General features: G+C 44.5%; 2 protein-coding genes across 4 annotated transcripts; one reads left to right on the plus strand and one right to left on the minus strand.

The window, feature by feature from the left end:
* Positions 1 to 508: 508 nt before the first annotated feature.
* On the plus strand, positions 509 to 14202 carry LOC130127727 (catechol O-methyltransferase domain-containing protein 1-like). 2 transcript variants are annotated; one of them, XM_056297448.1, is made up of 7 exons: positions 509 to 654; positions 2675 to 2805; positions 2937 to 3042; positions 3232 to 3350; positions 12962 to 13016; positions 13791 to 13924; positions 14050 to 14202. In XM_056297448.1, the coding sequence occupies exons 2-7, from the start codon at positions 2701 to 2703 to the stop codon at positions 14200 to 14202; spliced, it is 672 nt and encodes a 223-aa protein (XP_056153423.1). In that variant the 5' UTR covers positions 509 to 654; positions 2675 to 2700. The 2 variants fall into 2 exon arrangements, with proteins under 2 accessions (XP_056153423.1, XP_056153422.1); XM_056297447.1 differs by lacking the exon at positions 509 to 654 and adding an exon at positions 1081 to 1195.
* Positions 14203 to 15464: 1262 nt separating this feature from the next.
* Positions 15465 to 18466, minus strand: LOC130127726 (voltage-dependent anion-selective channel protein 2). 2 transcript variants are annotated; one of them, XM_056297446.1, is made up of 9 exons: positions 18360 to 18466; positions 17599 to 17670; positions 17429 to 17478; positions 16875 to 17027; positions 16719 to 16771; positions 16337 to 16564; positions 15921 to 16071; positions 15711 to 15768; positions 15465 to 15565 (listed from the first exon to the last, which is right to left on the minus strand). In XM_056297446.1, the coding sequence occupies exons 2-9, from the start codon at positions 17663 to 17665 to the stop codon at positions 15540 to 15542; spliced, it is 786 nt and encodes a 261-aa protein (XP_056153421.1). In that variant the 5' UTR covers positions 17666 to 17670; positions 18360 to 18466; the 3' UTR covers positions 15465 to 15539. The 2 variants fall into 2 exon arrangements, with proteins under 2 accessions (XP_056153421.1, XP_056153420.1); XM_056297445.1 differs by having other exon boundaries at positions 15465 to 15605.
* Positions 18467 to 18687: the final 221 nt, after the last annotated feature.

An 18687-nucleotide genomic window follows, 5' to 3' on the forward strand; every position in this document is an offset into this window, starting at 1 on the left:
GTCTGTAACCAGACATGTTGGCAATAATAAAAAATCAGGTTTAGACTATTTCTCTGCACTGGAGAACGCTAGTTTGTTTCTAGGACAGAGCAATGAAGTTCGCGAGATGCGACCAAAACACGTCATAAATAGTGACATGACGCGCACGAGCACGCGCAAATTACGTGCGGTCAGTTTGACCGCTCATTGTCGTTTTAGGTAGATCTTATAACTGTTTTTGTGCAGTTAATCTAAAACTCGTTTTAGTGCAAATATATACAATTTTGGGGGCATTCAGGGAGCGGCAGGTCTGTATCTTTCTTCTTTTCTTTTTTTTTTGAACTCTTAAATTCCAAAAGTGTTAAATATCACCGCATGATAACCGGAGGGTCAAAACAAAAACAGGGACAGGAAAAACACGCATGATCATCATCAAAACAAAAACAAAAAAAACCACACCAAAAAAAAAAAACAACAACTAACTCATTGGGTGAAAAACGTCATATGAGAGGTCCCATGACCGCCTCGATCGATGCAACTGACGCGGACAGTGAAAATCGGAGAATAAAAAGGGGCTCAACTTGGTCGCCATCACAGACCGGCTCACCAACAGACGGCGACATTATTTCATCACGCTCACCAAAACCATCGCAAGCCCGAACATCTGCGCTACAGGCGAGTTACTGCATATTAGGCTTACTAATAGTGAGGAGGCTATCTCATCTGTGCACCTTTGCGTTTTAATACAAGCGTAGACTTCGCTCCTTGACATATTCAAAATTACGCTTTAAATTTCATCAACAGTTTCAGTATTTGTAATAGACACATATCAATTAAACCAATAACGTCATTACTTGTTATCTACAGATATATCAACACAATGTTTCTATTCGTCGCCTCCATCTCGCAACCGCAGCATGATCACATGACAGTACCGAGCTTCCGCTTGTGTGTAATACAAGCGCAGCAGAACAAATTTCACGTCGCCAGTGCGATATTTCCGTTGCTTGTCTATGATTTGATTGTGCGCTGCTTTCCAAACTTACGGCAGCGTGTCGGGAAAGCAGGAAGTGGCATTATTGGATCAATGTCTTGTGTCACGCGAGGTTGATTGAAACAACACTCGTCGTCGAAATGTCCGTTCGTAGTATTTCCAAAGAAGCGTTGATCGGATCTGCCACACTAGGAGTTGTGTTTTTCGCTGGTTATTACTTTGGTAGGTGTAAGATGAAGGATACAAGTATGTGACCTCTGCAATAGAAATAAAATCTTGACATATTAGTCCCCAAGGTCTGATGGTATCTTCAGTCTGGTGGAAAATGACACAGTTAGGTGTCGAGCGTCTGATACGATGCTTGTTATAAAAAAGGATAAAAGCATAGATTGTGTTGTAGTGCTGTACCAAATGCTTTGTCCTTATGTGGATTTGGAGTCTAAAAAAGAACAATGTTTAACTGTCTCTTATTTCTATTGTATAGACCACTAATATAGGTTATTATATCTTAATATGGTCAGTCATTGGACATTTTGACCTACTGTACACTACTGTTTCTTCTCCTCACGTGAAGGCTTCATTATGTCTTTTAAGTCATTTGGTGTTAGACACATTTTTTGCACATTAACATGAACAAACAGTAGCAGTCCAAAAACTTAATAATAGATGTGAACAGTTAGTGCTGCACACTCACACATTCACTATGAACAGTAAATCTAATGTGCAGAGCCAACATTTCTGGTTACATGATAATATCAGAACCAGAATCAGAATCAGAATACTTTATTCATCCCCGAGGGGAAGCTGGGTTCTATTGCAGACAAGCACGCTCTAATAACTGAAAACTAACAAAATACAAGATAAGAAAATAGAAATAGAAACGAATAGAAATAGATAAAATAAGAAATAGAAATAAGAAAATATATCAACAAGCATGATGCACATAACACCCTATCTATACTGCACTACCGCAGCACAAACAGTCTGAGGCAGGAGTTGTACAGTTTGATGGCCACAGGCAGGGATGACCTCTTGTGGCGCTCTGTGGTGCTTTTTGGCAGAATGAGTCTATTACTAAAAGTACTCCCGTGCTTTTAGTAATAGACTCCAACCAGCATGTCATGGAGTGGCTGGGAGACATATGAAGCACCAGCACCCTGTCAACCCTTTTTTTTTTATTGTATATTGTCAAGAAATCTAGATCTGTAAACTGCAAACAACTACTACACCGTATATTGAGAGACTGGGGGGGGGGGGTAGCGTCGTGATCCTCCCATGTGCTATGTCCCTCTGGCGAAACTCCTCACTGTCAGGTGAAAAGAAGCGGCCGGTGACTCCACATGTATCGGAGGAGGCATGTGGTAGTCTGCAGCCCTCCCCGGATTGGCAGAGCGGGTGGAGCAGCGACCGGGATGGCTCGGAAGAGCGGGGTAATTGGACCAAGTACAATTGGTGGGGGGGAACAAAATAATGTTCTTTTATCATCATCGCCCAAGGAGATTACTAAAGTTTCTTCCAATCTAAACAAAATAATTACAAGATGTACCAGGCTCCATACATTTTATGCAAGATGTTAATATGCCAGATGGTAATGGCAGAGAGTAGACAGAAAACACTGTCTAATGAACAACACTACATTAAAAGTGCCATGTTATCTGTTACGGCATTATCATAAGGTCCTCACTATTGTTTCTCCCACAGGCAAAAAGAAATCTAAACATTCCAGTATGGACATATTCAAGAGTCACAGTGGAGCAAAAGACAACCCACTGATGCAATATGTCCTCAATCATTCCTTGAGGGAGCATCCGGCTCTAAAAAATCTCAGACTGGTAAGGCAAACATTGTACCCATAGTATTAGTTTATGCTCTTTATTACATTTCTTAAGATGACTGGAGCTGACTATGTTTTACAGTAAATTTTATGAAACTAATGTAATCTTTGTCCCCTTATTCCCTTCAGAGGACAATGGAAGATTCCTGGAGTTTCATTATGGTTGCCAGTGAGCAGGCACAGCTCATGGCTAACCTTGCAAAACTTATACAAGCCAAGAAAGCAATCGAGATTGGTAACAAAACTACATCATATGCAATCACTGAGGCACGATTTTCATGGTTACAATAACACCCCCTACAGAAGATGTGCAAAAAAAGATCATATCAGGGCTAACACTAATGTAATTATTGTGCTTTTTTACATGGGTAAAAAGAAAACGCAATTGTCTTAACTTTTATTACTTTGTTTGTTGTGTTTGTAGGTGTATACACAGGTTACAACGCTCTCAGCATGGCACTGACTTTACCAGATGATGGAACTGTCATAGCCTGTGATGTCAATGAGGATTATGTCAACATTGGCAAACCCTTCTGGAAAGAGGTAAAATCCAAAACATTGTTTTACATAGCATTGCTGGATACTCTACTGTGTGTTGGTGAACATACTCATTTAAATGTTGGGATTTTTTTTGTTTTGTTTTGATAACAAATGTAATCATGGGGTGGATTTCATTATGTGTAATGCTGCTGTATTGTTCCCATTTTGCTAAGTGCTGATCAATGCAGGGGATTATTCTGCACCACAGGTAATAGACACAGTTCTGTTAAATCTAGTCATTTCATTTGCATGTGTCACAGGCCAATGTAAGCACATCTTTTAAATGAAAGCAGGAATCGACTTGTCGGTCAAAAGCGGCGGCACTTCCGCTTCATGATGCATTTACTAACAGTATTCTGCATAATAGCTTGTATCCTGGCTAAGGACCTATTCTTAGTGTAGCGCTATCTATTCTTTTTAACTGTCAAGGACAACGCTCCTGAGTTCTCTATACAACTCGGTATCCAATAAACTATTGAAGTATGTTAACTTCGCTTTTTATGTGTTTAAAGTATGTTCTAAAGGCTCTAAATGTCTTACAGTGTCATCTGGTAACTCCAACTAAAAAGGTTGACTACCCCTTTAAGGCAATCTAACATGGTCTAGACACCTCAATGTGTCACCGAGTAACTTATATTAAAATGGTGGACTAGCCCTTTAAGGTTGTCTCAACATGTCACTTACCATAGCCTAGACACCACAGGAATAAACACACATGAATAATCCACACTCACACAGGTACATAAAATTATATATACAAATGTATTATGAGTAATAATTATTAGAATGAATGAAAGTGATAAGCCTCAATGGCTAACAAGTGTCTGCATTCAGATATACACAAATTAATCAGACTAACACATTAGCATACAGCTCAATAACCCTATAACTAAGCCGGCAATAAAATAAAAGAAAGTCAACCCCCAGTTGCAGGCCTGTTTCTTTATCGGGTACGTTGGGACCCTAAACAGCCCTCTTCGCTTCCCTTGGAAGCCCGCACATCCAACTTGTACTCACAAAGAATGAATGCTCCTCTTCGTCTCGCGCTTCCCACCGCAGCGAATGTCAGGCCGGCAGCCCTCCTAGCTAACTGGCTAGTTAGCCGTTAGCACCATCTCACGGTCGAACCGTGCGCTCGCCTCGGCAGCCCAACACGGCAACAGACGACTCCTTCTGCGTTCCTCGATGGTCGCATGAACCCACCACTACACTGTACTGATAACGTTACTTCGCTAAACTAGAAGACGGCCCGACTCACTGTGGGCAGAGCCCCTTACCGCATCCAGTCCATTCGCGCGTCTTGCTGCGCTAGCAACGAACACCGACTGGCTAGCTCGCTCCGTAACGTAGCTGGGTACACATATGGGACTGACGAGTAGTCAGTTTGTCTCCACAATCCACACAAACAGTTCCCAGGATGGGTCTCGGTCAGACACCCGCACACATCACTGTTCACTAAACTTCAATTACATTTCTCTCACCGCAAAATAGCATATAACAACTCGACATCAAACTGCTCCGTTTGGCTAACACAAGGGATGAGAGACCTCCTTCTCTCCGTCCAGTCTGCTCGTGCTGACGTTTTCCGCTGCCCTCTCAACCAATCACATTCAAGGTAAGGTATTCTCTCCACAGCCAACCAATCACAACAATGGTAAGTTTCCACTAAAGCAAATGCATTTCACATTGGTAAACAACTGTTTTGCAGAACAATATCAACAATATAATATATTCATATTCAAAAGGTATACAAAATAACAAACATAGGCCAAACTCTTATCTAATAGTGCAATGTAATATATCTAAGGCCTATAATTTAACCACAGGGTTACACCCTCCCCCTACTGAACGTGTGAATGCCCTCATTCACCTAAATCTAACTAGTAAGGTCTCTGAACATCTGAGGGTATAAACTAAGTGTGGTGCACTAACTCTTTCCTATCCTGATAGTGACACCTCTGTGTACTATAGTTATAGGCGTATCTCTGGCTTTTCCTGGCTCATCATAGGTAAGTCTTACGACTGGCTTTACTAATCTCTTCGGCCTACCTACTGGTTGTCTTTGGGGACTAGCTTCCTCATCTAAGCTGCTAGCTTGGCCCTCATCTATGTCCGACTCTGACTCTTGAGCTAACTCTTCTTCAGACTCATTCTCCCTCTCTTCTTCTTCTTCACTTTGGTCTTCGTCATTGTTGTCATCATTTGGGTCTTCGTCATTATTCTCTTCAGTTCTAGCACCCGGAGGTTCCTCTTCCTCCTGAGGGATAACTGCTTGTTCCCGTGCAGCTCTACGCTTGTTCAGGACATCTTCCAGGTAAGTGCTGTAGGGTCTTGGTATCGGCCTCTCGTACTCAGACTCTGTAGATGAGTCGGTCGAGCCCTCTTCACTATCCTCTTCTTCTGTACTGACTGTTTGAGACTGTCTGGTTTGTTGCTTCTTTCTTGTGTCGGCTCTTGTCTTTGGTGGTGGTCTGTGGTCGCTCTCTTCTCTTTGCATTCTGACTTGTTGCCCGATAGGTAAGAGATGATCTCGGTGCAATGTTCTGATTCCTCCGTTTCCATCCTCCTGCTTCACTCTGTAGACAGGTAAGTTTGGCATCTGACTCACAACCACATGAGGAATCTCTTTCCATCGGCTTTGGAGTTTGTGCTGGCCTTTGAGTCCGAGATTCTTCACCAACACTCTGTCGCCGGGTTCCAGGGTTTGTGATCCCACCCTGCTGTCATAGGCTCTCTTGTTCCTCTGGTGTGTTTTGTCGGCTGTGGCAGAGGCCAGTTGGTATGCCTTCTGCAGATCTTCTTTGAGTCTAGCCACATAGCGTGAGTGGTGACCGACATCATAGCCATCGGGAGACGTCCCGAAACACACATCCATGGCCAGCCTTGCCTTTCTCCCGTATAGTAAGTAGTATGGCGAGTAGCCGGTTGCATCAGACCTACTGGCATTGTAGGCATGCACAACGTGGGGCACTTGCTCACTCCACCGCCTCCTCTTCTCTGGATTCAGTGTGCCTAGCATGGACAGCAGGGTACGGTTGAACCGTTCTGGTTGTGGATCTCCTTGTGGGTGGTAGGGAGAGGTCCTGGACTTTCGTATCCCCATCACTTTCAGCATTTCTCTGATTGTCTGGCTTTCGAAGTCTCGGCCTTGGTCTGAATGGATCCTTGCTGGCAAACCATAGTTTACGAAGAACTTCTCGTTGAGAACTTTGGCGACTGCGAGTGCCTTCTGGTTCTTCGTTGGGTAGGCTTGTGCATAGCGGGTAAAGTGCTCAGTGACCACTAGCACGTTGCCAATACCCTTGCAGTCTGGCTCCACGGAGAGGAAGTCTATACAGACTAAGTCCATTGGCCCATTGCTCCGGATCTGGTGGAGTGGCGCAGCTCTCTAACAGGGACTCTTCCGTGAGACACACTTCCCGCAGTTTTTTACATACTGCTCTGTCTCTCCTGCCATTCTCGGCCAGTAGAATCTTGCCTTCAGCAGGTCAGTTGTTCTCTCGATGCCTAGATGTCCCATATCATCGTGTAAGGACTTTAGCACGACACCTCTGAACACGGCAGGCAGCACCAGCTGAGAGGACTCTTCTCCTGATGGTCTCTTGCTAATGCGATGGAGTAGGCCGTCTCTCAGTTGTAGTCTTCCCAGCTCCCTTTTCATCCGGCTCACATCTGGATTGGCTTCCAGATCCTCTGGCCATTGGCCGTGTTTCAGAGCTTGGATCGTCAGTCCTATCACAGGATCCTCTTTCTGTGCAGCTTTAAGCTCGGACCTGGACATCTGTCCTAGCGCACTCACATCCACGCGCGTGGGGAAGGCGTAGAGTTCAGGGACACTTTCAGGACGAGCTCCTAGCTGTTCAGCATACCTCGGAGATGTCTTTGGGGAGCTCAGAACGCTTACTCGTCGACAGATTGACTGCACTCCAGCTTGTGAGATGGTCTCCCAGTCTCTTTGCCTCTCTTCACCCCTCTCTTGCCTCGACAGCAGGTCGGCGTCGATGTTGCTTTTCCCCAGGTCGGTAGCAGATGTCGAACTCATAGGTAGACAGATCGGCCAGCCACCGATGCCCTGTGGCGTTGAGCTTGGCTGTAGTGAGTACGTACGTGAGGGGATTGTTATCAGTTCGTACTGTGAATCTGGCTCCGTAAAGGTACTCATGGAACTTGTTTACCACTGCCCATTTGAGGGACAGGAACTCCAGTTGATGGATGGGATAGTTCATCTCAGATGCGGACAGCTTCCTGCTGGCAAACGCCACCGGCCTCAACCCCTCTGGGTACTCCTGGTACAGGACGGCTCCCAATCCCGTTAGACTGGCGTCCACATGAAGGACATAGGGCTTGTTGGGATCAGCAAACGCCAAGACGGGCGCATGGGTGAGACAAGTGATGATCTGGTGGAATGCTGCAGTGCAGGCCAGGTCCCATCGCTCTCCGAAGGGTTCAGACTCCTTCAGGTAGACTTTCTTGGAGTCCTTCGCAGCTCTCTTTCCGTGCTGTTTTGGGGCGTATCCTTTTGTCAGCTCGGTCAGGGGCCTGACGATGGAGGAGTAGTTGGCGATGAACCGTCTGTAGTATCCGCAGAAGCCGAGGAAGGATCGCAGAGTCTTCAGGTCAGTAGGGTGGGGCCAGGTGGTGACTGTTTCCATCTTGGCTGGATCAGTGGCGACACCGTTAGCAGATACGATGTGCCCGACGTACTTGACTTTGCTCTGGCCAAACTGACACTTGTCCAGAGAGATCTTCAGCCCCGCCTCTTGCAGCCTGTCGAGGACTTTGACGAGCCTCTCCTCATGTTCCTCCAAGGTCCTTCCGAAGACTATCAAATCATCGAGGTAGACGAGGACTTCCAGGAGATTCATGTCACCCACGGCTTTCTCCATGAGCCGCTGGAATGTGGCTGGAGCTCCGGTGATCCCCTGGGGCATTCTCTCGACTTGGTAGAACCCCAGTGGGCAGATGAACGCCGTCTTCTCCTTGTCTTCCTCCTTCATGGCGATTTGATAGTATCCGCTTCTTAGATCCAGTACGCTGAACCACTGGCTTCCGGACAGGCAGTCCAGTGCGTCGTCAATACGAGGGGTTGTGTACTGATCGGGGATGGTTCGACTGTTCAAGATGCGGTAGTCGATGCACATCCTCACTTTCCCATTCTTCTTCCGCGCGATCACTATGGGTGATGCGTAGGGGCTTCGGGACTCCTTGATAATGCCTGCTGCTATCAGCTCTTGCATATGTCGTCTCACGTCATCAATGTCAGCTGGGGCGAGGCGTCTGGACCGCTCACGGAAGGGTCGCTCATCCGACATCCTGATACTGTGCTCCACGCCTTTGGCCAAGCCAACATCCCATTCGTGTAGGGAGAAGACATCCGCACGTTGTGTGAGCTTTGTGCGGAGTCGCTCCTTCCACTCCTGAGGTAGTGGCGAGTCCCCGAAGTCAATCTCGCTGGCATCCCACTCCACTGAATTTGGTTCTTTTTTGTGGGGGGAGGTAACGACATCTGTGGCATACACGTGACCCAGTACTGCTCCAGCAGGTATGATGGCTTCTTTGAGTGACTCATTCCGCAGCAGGACTGTGAACTGTTTGGGGTCAACATCATAGCTGGGCACTACTATTGACGTCAGTAGCACGCCGGCAGGGAGGGGTTTGGTAGGAGAGTCATCCATCATCAGGATCTCTTTCTCCACTGGCTGGGTGAACTCTACTTTGCAGCTAGCCGCACGGCTGGCCCCAGGCGGTAGAATGAGCGAGCCTGGACCTAGCCACTTCACATATCCCACTCCCTCGTCTCCATCTTCCGTATCGTGTAGCGGGAGGTTTGGTCCGGTCTTTGTCCCAGCATCCATCTTCTTGACTCCAATGGTTTGGGCGAGGTGCACACCCACCATTTCTCCATACAGACGTGCGAGACGCTTAGGTAGATTGGCCTTGGCGTTGGTCCCCACAATGATTGGTGTTTGCTCTGGGCCTCTCGGCATCGGGCAGATCAGGGCGAGCACGGAGATCGTCTCAGGGGCACCAGTGACTTTCTGTGGGAATTCCATCTCCGCCACAACATATCCTCTGTAGGGGTAGCTGGACTCACTCAAACCCCAGATGTCTAGGCCGTCTACTGGGTAGATGGGTACATCAGGTATGTACTTCTTGTACCAGCCTTCAAAGATTATGGTGACCTGAGAGCCACTGTCGAGTAGGGCAGTAGACAGATGTCCGTTCACCTTCACTGGCTCGAAGGATGGGGCTCCGATTAAGCCTGTTGGCAGGTTTGGGCCTCGCTGTACATCAACAGCACTTTTCTTGGACGTGACAGTCACATTACCAGTAGAACTATCACTGGGAGGCTTCTGGCTCGTGACTTGGCCTCTCTTCCGTGACTGGATCAGCTTCTGAATCACCTTGCTCTGGTTCTCAGCGTTTCGACATTTAACAGCGAAGTGGCCGCTTTCACCACACCGGTAACAGAAGTCTTCATCGGAGCCACTGCGAGGCCCTTGGGGCCTGTGACGTACAGGGCGTGTCGTCTCCACTGTCATAACTGCTGCTTGGTTCTCTAGGGGACTGACTTGTCGGCGTGAGAGTTTATGCTGCAGCTGTTCCTGTTTGGCTCTGGCGACGTTAACCTCTTCAGCGACAGAGGGGCCCTTTGTTGACATGGTAGCGAACATTGACCTTAGCTCCTTGATCTCGGCTTTCAGGTTCTGGATCTCATCCTGCTTGCTATCATCATGTTTGGCGTGGATAGTCTGCACTGAGGGGTTCAGTTTACTCCGAGAGGCTTCATACTCTTCCTCCTTGCGGACTTCGCTGAGCAGATCCACGAAGTTGGGAGGCTTGCCCGTCCTTTCTCTCAGTCTGAGCCGGATGAGCATCAGATCAGCCTCGATCCCGCCTCGAAGTAGCTGCTCTACACGGGCACGGTCAGCCCGGTCGGCTGGAAGTCCACCCTTCTGCACTACTTTGGTGAGGGAACTCTCCAGGCGTCTCAGGAACTCGGACAGCTTCTCTCTGGGTTTCTGCTGTAGTAAGCGGAAGGAGAAATACAGATCTTCCCCTGACTCTGCTGCCCCGAACGCGCGCTCCAGCGCTTCCAGCGCTTCCAGGCACATTGCAGGACTCATGTTGGGGTCGGACACTCGCACAGCTTTGACTGTCTCCAATGCTGGCCCTTTGAGGCTTTCCATGATCCGTCGCCTTTTCTCCTTGCCACTGCAGTCACTCTCTTCAACCATGAGTTGGGCTTGCTCTAGCCAGTGATCAAATGGCTCTTCACCAGCTGGCGTGGGTAGGTTTCCTGAGAAGATCCGTAGTCGCCGGAAGCCACCACTGTCTGAGGAAGGCTTGGAGGTTTTATCGAGTAGGACGCTGACCACTCATAGGAGTGCTTCAGTGGCTGATAGGGTTTCGGCTGCTGGTGGAGTAGTGGCGACGAAAGCCTGCAGGTCCTCTTCTGTCTTCCCCTCAGCTTGCAGTAAGGCTCTCAATTTACTATTGAAGTCTTCAACTGTAGCTTCCGGCTCCCCTACCATGACGATGGGCCACGCCTCTTGTCCTTCGATAGGTAGCACTTCAGGGGCGACGGTCTCTGACCTGACGCTCTCTCGACACTCACACAGCACCATCAGCTTCCTACTGAACCTCCTTCCTCTAACTCGTACTCTTCCCAAACACTTGATGGTTTCCATGGCTTCTTCAACTTTGGCAGTTTCGGTATCTTCAGGTGCTAGAACCATTACTGCACGGTCCTCTTGCAGTAATGGTCCTCTTTAGATCACTAACTAACTCCATGTTTGCTTGTTGTCTTGTATTTCTATGTAAACTTACTAATAAAGACTAAATTCTAATTTCTTGGCTCAGGTAACTGACTAATGACTAATATAATGACTTGGACTTAAATGTACTGGTCTTACATACAGCTAAACACATAAAAAGATCCCAGCGGTGCCTCCATTTATGTAGCGCTATCTATCCTTTTTAACTGTCAAGGACAACGCTCCTGAGTTCTCTATACAACTCGGTATCCAATAAACTATTGAAGTATGTTAACTTCGCTTTTTATGTGTTTAAAGTATGTTCTAAAGGCTCTAAATGTCTTACAGTGTCATCTGGTAACTCCAACTAAAAAGGTTGACTACCCCTTTAAGGCAATCTAACATGGTCTAGACACCTCAATGTGTCACCGAGTAACTTATATTAAAATGGTGGACTAGCCCTTTAAGGTTGTCTCAACATGTCACTTACCATAGCCTAGACACCACAGGAATAAACACACATGAATAATCCACACTCACACAGGTACATAAAATTATATATACAAATGTATTATGAGTAATAATTATTAGAATGAATGAAAGTGATAAGCCTCAATGGCTAACAAGTGTCTGCATTCAGATATACACAAATTAATCAGACTAACACATTAGCATACAGCTCAATAACCCTATAACTAAGCCGGCAATAAAATAAAAGAAAGTCAACCCCCAGTTGCAGGCCTGTTTCTTTATCGGGTACGTTGGGACCCTAAACAGCCCTCTTCGCTTCCCTTGGAAGCCCGCACATCCAACTTGTACTCACAAAGAATGAATGCTCCTCTTCGTCTCGCGCTTCCCACCGCAGCGAATGTCAGGCCGGCAGCCATCCTAGCTAACTGGCTAGTTAGCCGTTAGCCGTTAGCACCATCTCACGGTCGAACCGTGCGCTCGCCTCGGCAGCCCAACACGGCAACAGACGACTCCTTCTGCGTTCCTCGATGGTCGCATGAACCCACCACTACACTGTACTGATAACGTTACTTCGCTAAACTAGAAGACGGCCCGACTCACTGTGGGCAGAGCCCCTTACCGCATCCAGTCCATTCGCGCGTCTTGCTGTGCTAGCAACGAACACCGACTGGCTAGCTCGCTCCGTAACGTAGCTGGGTACACATATGGGACTGACGAGTAGTCAGTTTGTCTCCACAATCCACACAAACAGTTCCCAGGATGGGTCTCGGTCAGACACCCGCACACATCACTGTTCACTAAACTTCAATTACATTTCTCTCACCGCAAAATAGCATATAACAACTCGACATCAAACTGCTCCGTTTTTCTCACACAATGGACGAGAGACCTCCTTCTCTCCGTCCAGTCTGCTCGTGCTGACGTTTTCCGCTGCCCTCTCAACCAATCACATTCAAGGTAAGGTATTCTCTCCACAGCCAACCAATCACAACAATGGTAAGTTTCCACTAAAGCAAATGCATTTCACATTGGTAAACAACTGTTTTGCACAACAATATCAACAATATAATATATTCATATTCAAAAGGTATACAAAATAACAAACATAGGCCAAACTCTTATCTAATAGTGCAATGTAATATATCTAAGGCCTATAATTTAACCACAGGGTTACATTAGGAATCTGCTTGTATGTTTGTTAATATCCTCACAACAGATATTGCTAGATACTAGATATGTAAGAATACGCATCTTAACTCACCATCTCTCATCTGTTCTCATAGATCATCACTCTCCTTTCTAATCACCTTAAAGCAAAGCTCTTAGCTATTCATCATAGAACATTTCATTTTTTTGATAACATTCCTGTTCCTTTTTTTTTTACAGGCTGGGGTTGAACATAAAATTGATCTACGCATACAACCAGCACTGAAAACTCTTGGTAAATTATCCCCCCGATTTTAATGGATGACAAGTTGATGAGGTGGAAATATATAGCTTACCTAAAGCAGTAATTGTGAGGTGTAAGGTTAATTCAAACAATTTGTGCAAAGTGTTTGCACTAATTTTCCCTAAAATGCTCCCTGAAAAAGACTGCTGAACTGTTTAACATAACAAGGCATGCCTTAAGGCTGTGGTTCTCTATCCGGTTCTCAGGCATCGTAGCACTGTTGGTTTTTCCAGGTACTTCTTTACGTTCACCTGCTCCAGTTATTCCAGCCTCCAATCAGCCTGAACTGAAGGCACGCCACTCTAATAATGTCCACTAGGGGCGCTCGAAGCGAATTTAGTGCTGAATGAATGGGCGAATTTCACAAAATCACAAAGCATCGCAATTTTAGGGAATTATCCCAATATGCTATATTCTCTTATTCTACGAGTGACGTATTCGCGTTGTACGCGTAAGTGTTGAAATGTTCAATTGCGTCCTGAGCAACACAGTCAGCGTTGTTTACGGAAGCTGGTTCCCAAAAACGGAATAAGGCTGAGACTTACGTGTCCTTATTGATCAGTGCAGCTTGAGAAAAAACAAACAAACAAACAAACAAACCCAGAATTGACATTTAGCAAATTTCTCTCAGCCAAAAGCATTGGGATCAACCTGGCCCTTCCTGGAGATTTAAAAGGTCATGTGACCACATCACATGACCTTCTTGCATTAAAGAGACGGCACTTAGGGATTCAAATGTCAGTTATCTCTTCCTCTTGCTTGCAGATGATCTCCTCGAAGCTGGTGAAGGAGAAACATTTGACTTCGTCTTCATTGATGCAGACAAAGCAAATTACGATAACTACTATGAGAAGTCTCTGCAGCTGCTGAGGAAAGGAGGGATAATCTGTATTGATAATGTAAGTGGTACTACATTAAGTTCAGACTTGTTTTTTCTTTTTTTTAAAATTCAGATTAGTAGCACCATAAAAAGATAGTGCAAATGTCACATCCAGCTGTTAATGCCGATTTCCTTGTCTTCCAGGTGCTGTGGAGCGGGAAAGTGGTGAACCCTGCCCCTGATGACATTGACACCCAGGCCATAGACAAACTGAACAAGAAGTTGTACCGAGATGTCCGGATCAGCCTTAGCATGCTCACTGTAGGGGATGGCCTTACACTAGCGATCAAACTGTAGCCGCAGCAAAGCCTGACCATTGAGATAAGTCTGATAGTCGTGATCCTTCTTTCATTCATGGCCGTAGCGCTCAAGTGTATTTTCTACATCTCAAATGTAAGCGGTCAACCTGTGTTCTTGGAAAATGTTAAATAGGTGATAGCATTAGAAGCTAAATTTATACCATTTAGGCACTGATTTTGCTGCAACTTTTCAACGTGTGTCCTTTCTCCCCATTTTTATACTAGGAAATGAAACTGAAACTTTCCAACCTCTTCCACAAGTCAGGAGCAACTCTAGAGACTGGTGAATTCATAGATCATGTTAGTTGATAGTTAAGTGATGTCAGAAGGATGACTAATGAAACACGACCATGCTTATATGTAAAAAGCGTGTTGCTACCCAAGTTCTTGCAAAGCACTAATTGCTAATAAAAAAATCATCAAGTACTTTAATATCTTTATCAAAACATGTTTAATGTCATGACAATCCACATGGCTTAAAATATATTTGATTGTCAATAAAAACAAATAAACAAAAAAAGGCTGTAGTCTTTGAAATTTGGAGACTTTATTGCAAAGGTAGACATACATGTGAGGACTGTTCCTGATTAGTGCCCCAATTTACATTTATGGACAGACAAGAGGGGATGAAGGATTCACTCAGGTGTTCTTTCGTTCTAATCACATGGTGGGATAAAATCCATTTGGCATTGTAACTTGATTGCAACTTAAGTATAACTGAAATTTACAAGCAGGTCCTCTGAACAGTTCTGAAACTAACCACACAACAGTTAAGCCTATCTATGATATAGGATAAATATATTTCAACCAATAGATTGGCATCTACTTTCATAAGCATATTTTGTAGGAGCAACTCTTCCAACAGGCAAAACAAAAATTTACGAAATAGAAACAAAATGTGCAAATGAAACAAGGGATTGGGGGTTTAAATAAAGCTATGAGCTACTGTGCAAAATAACAGCTTGGATTTACATTCTTGTAACACTCGAGTAATATAAGTATTTTCTCAACACCATTCATATAGATTGTCAAACTGATGAAGCCAAAGTTGAACACGGAGAGGTCTCTCAGAGTGGGATATTCTTTTTCTGTGTAGGTGAAACTGGCATTGACTGATTAGAAACATAGCTGCTAACAAGCCAAAAAGCAGAGGGTGTTAGGAAGGTGTCCATGTTACAGTACTTGAGAACTGGGTTCCTTGTTGCTTTGGATTCATCTCTTTGTATAGATTCTTTACTGACCAAGTAGGAAACGTGTAAGGCCAGATGCTGTTGATAATCCAGCAGATATGAGATGGCTGAGAAGATAATCATGCCTCCAGCTCCAGTCCCAGACCTAGTTTGTGACCACCGGCATTGATGCTTTTTCCATCCACCAATGCAGATAGGGTTAGTTTCATACCTTGGGAAAATGTTAAATATGTATATAATTAGAGTTTTGTATGAAAACAACACAACATTTCTTTGGAAATGGTTGTAACTATCACAAAAAGAGGGTGTCTCTTACCAGGCCGCAGAGTCTGGGTGTAGCCAATTCCTACCAAACTGGAATTATTCACCTTAGCCTAAAAACAACACATAGAAGAAAACATTAAAATGGAATCAAACCAATCATCTGAAATACATGTTTCATTAAGAAAATGGTGCAGATTGTCTTACATATTCAGTAACAGACACCCAGAAAGGAAAGGACACTAGAATGCAGATGAAATGTTACCGATATGGATGCACTGGGGTCCAGCTGGTATTTTGCAGCAATGCCAAAGCGAGTGCTGTTGCTGCCTGCTGTCCAGGCCAGGTTCACAGCGGTCTCCAGCTCGTCATTCACCTTCTGGTAGATGGACCCACCAAACTCTGAACCATCATTACTGAAAAACAAAAAAGAAATACATAGAGAAAATTGCACTTCAGTATTACTCAAATATTTTCATTTGATAAAGTAATAGTAATAATAATAATGATGGATTACATTTATATAGCACTTTATCTAGACACCCCAAATAGAAACTTGTTAAGTTCCAAAGAGATCATAAGAAGTTGGTCAACTCATCCAAGAGCCATTTGCAATACACAACTTGACAATCAACAGACACATCATGCTATGCTGAACCATTTGTTAAGATCAAAACTTACACATTAGTGTGCAGCTGGAAGTCCCCGGTTTTGTAGCCAACTGCAAAATTGCTCTGGGTCATCTTTGATTTGGCAGTGTCAAAGGTCATCTGGTAGCCAGCAAGCCATCCCTCATAGCCCACTACCGCTGCACCATGGATTGCGGGGCCCGCAAAATCAAAGTCTACATCCACACCAAGGTTGAGGTATTCTCGTTTATAGGCAGACTTAACTTTGCCACTCTTCTTGCTGTCAGGTATGGAAAAAAATAAATATTCCAAAAGAATTTGATAAATCAATTTATTTTAGATAGCCTCTGTAATCAACTGTTATGGCTTTTGTTTCTAAGTAATGTCATGACAATCTTTTGAACATTTCATTCTTCAGCTTCATTATAGCCTACCCAGTGTTTGGCGAAAATGTAGTATCAAATGTAAGTTTCAGCCCTTTGGTGATCTATGGATGGAAGAATGTTATACAAGTTAGATTGAACTCTGTTTTAATTCAATTTGGTAGGATTATGGAAAAGATCTGTGGCAGACTGATGGTTTTCATTTACCTGATCCTGAACACAAATTTCTGTTCCAAGAGTGTTGTCTGTTGTCCACTTTTCTGTAAAGGTCAGTCCATATTCATCCCACTTGTACTTGGTTTCCAAGCTTCCATTTACCTTGCTGGTGTCCGTATTGGATGAACCGGAAGTTTTGAATTCCTTAACAGAATTCAAGAGGAAATTTAAGTCTGCTTAGGACCTAGCATATGTAGCACGATTAACAATTTTAACTGCTGTCTTTGATATCCGAGTCAAAGGAATGTAGCTAACTGACTTGACTAGGAAGGTAAAAGACTTAGCTACTCTTCTATAATAATGCAATGCCATTGCCTCAAGCTGTGCTGTAATCAAACAAAGAAACTTAAATCAAAATCAAATATAAAATACAGATAAATTAAGTGACCTTGAATTAAAAAAAAGACAAAACAATGATGCATAAAAGAAGGAAGAAATGCTTAAAATATATTTGTATGGGTAGGTAAACTGATGATTGTAATTTACGACTATTTCCATTGTTGGCTATCAGGTTACTGTGCACCTGTATTAACCAATGAACTCACCACTCCACTGTCAGACTTGGTCTTTACATCTAGTTTAACCAGTCCAAACCCTGGAGAGTCACAGAAAAAAAGATTAGAACTTATACCGTATTTAAACGCAACAGCTATCCAGTGAAGATGACTGGATAACACTAAAGCCATAACGGCTGCATCATCTTATTTTGAATTACCATATCCTTTGTTGAAGATGTCCTTTGCAGATTTTCCTAGGTCAGCATATGTTGGAGGGACTGCCATTATTCCTGTTGAAAATATAATGTTCGGGAGAGTATGAATTATGCGGAAGGACAAAATAAGCAAAGACTGGTCAGCTATATTTTATCTGCAAACTGCCTGGAAACATGTCATGGTGGATTAAGTGTGACATCATGAAGATGCAGGGTAATGCAGTTCACCAGGATCCCTGATACAGGCCCAGAACCACGACTAACGTCGGTGCAGCAACGTAGCTGCTGCACTGACTTAATTATAGACGACTCCACTTGCTCTTGTCTGCAAATAACGACATTTTTTAAAGACGCGTCCTATGCTGTGGATGACATAGAGTCGTGTTAGTGTAGGAGTGTATTTGGTAGTAGATGCCGAATAGGGCCGGCCAAATCGGTCTCATATGCCATTACAGCTCAGCCGATGAAAGCACAAATTGCCCGTCTGTCATGGTCGCTTCTAACAAGCAAGGTTAGCCGCCATCGATGCGCTTTACAGGCCAAAAGGTTCTTTGTTTCAACACCTGACTGCTCTCCTTACAAAACAGTCTGCAACACCACAAGTCTTGGCGTGACATTAGCGGCCGTTCTCCTGACTACCTACCTAACCATACGGGATGCTATCTTGCTAACAATCCGAGCAATCCGAAAGTTAAAAAAAAGCATCAACACTCGTGTAATTGAAGCTTTATAACAAAATACAATGAGGTAAATCCTGTACTTACCGGGGGGCAGGGGTAGTTAAAGTTCTCCGAGCAGTTTGACGAAAGGCAAAACTGGACTTGCGCTGTAGGGCGACGTGAAGGAGACAGCTAGCAACACCTCGCTGACCTCGGCGCCAAAAGACCCCAAATAGTGGGTTAGTTCAATGCCAGTTTGAAACAAAGAGGTAATCGCTAATCAATATACTTTTTAACCTATTTAGTAAAAATACATTTGATCGTTGCAGATAAATAAATATAACCAACTTCATCTGTAAAAATAAACGTTTTCTGTTCGCAGTTTTGTGCAAGTCGTATGCGGCAATTAATAGCCCGCTGTATCACCATGGTA

The sequence above is a fragment of the Lampris incognitus genome, chromosome 17 (genome assembly GCF_029633865.1).
Source record: "Lampris incognitus isolate fLamInc1 chromosome 17, fLamInc1.hap2, whole genome shotgun sequence".
NCBI lineage: Eukaryota > Metazoa > Chordata > Actinopteri > Lampriformes > Lampridae > Lampris > Lampris incognitus.

Bases quoted from the DNA above. Each gene is read 5' to 3' on its own strand.
- LOC130127727 (XM_056297447.1), top strand. From the start codon at position 1,114: ATGTCCGTTCGTAGTATTTCCAAAGAAGCGTTGATCGGATCTGCCACA. The intron at 3,351-12,961 runs GTAAAATCCAAA...TTTTTTTTACAG, and splicing joins GCAAACCCTTCTGGAAAGAG to GCTGGGGTTGAACATAAAAT. The intron at 13,925-14,049 runs GTAAGTGGTACT...CTTGTCTTCCAG, and splicing joins GGATAATCTGTATTGATAAT to GTGCTGTGGAGCGGGAAAGT.
- LOC130127726 (XM_056297445.1), bottom strand. From the start codon at position 17,665: ATGGCAGTCCCTCCAACATATGCTGACCTAGGAAAATCTGCAAAGGAC. The intron at 16,772-16,874 runs GTAAATGAAAAC...TTCCATCCATAG, and splicing joins AAATTTGTGTTCAGGATCAG to ATCACCAAAGGGCTGAAACT. The intron at 15,606-15,710 runs GTAAGAGACACC...CATTTTCCCAAG, and splicing joins CACCCAGACTCTGCGGCCTG to GTATGAAACTAACCCTATCT.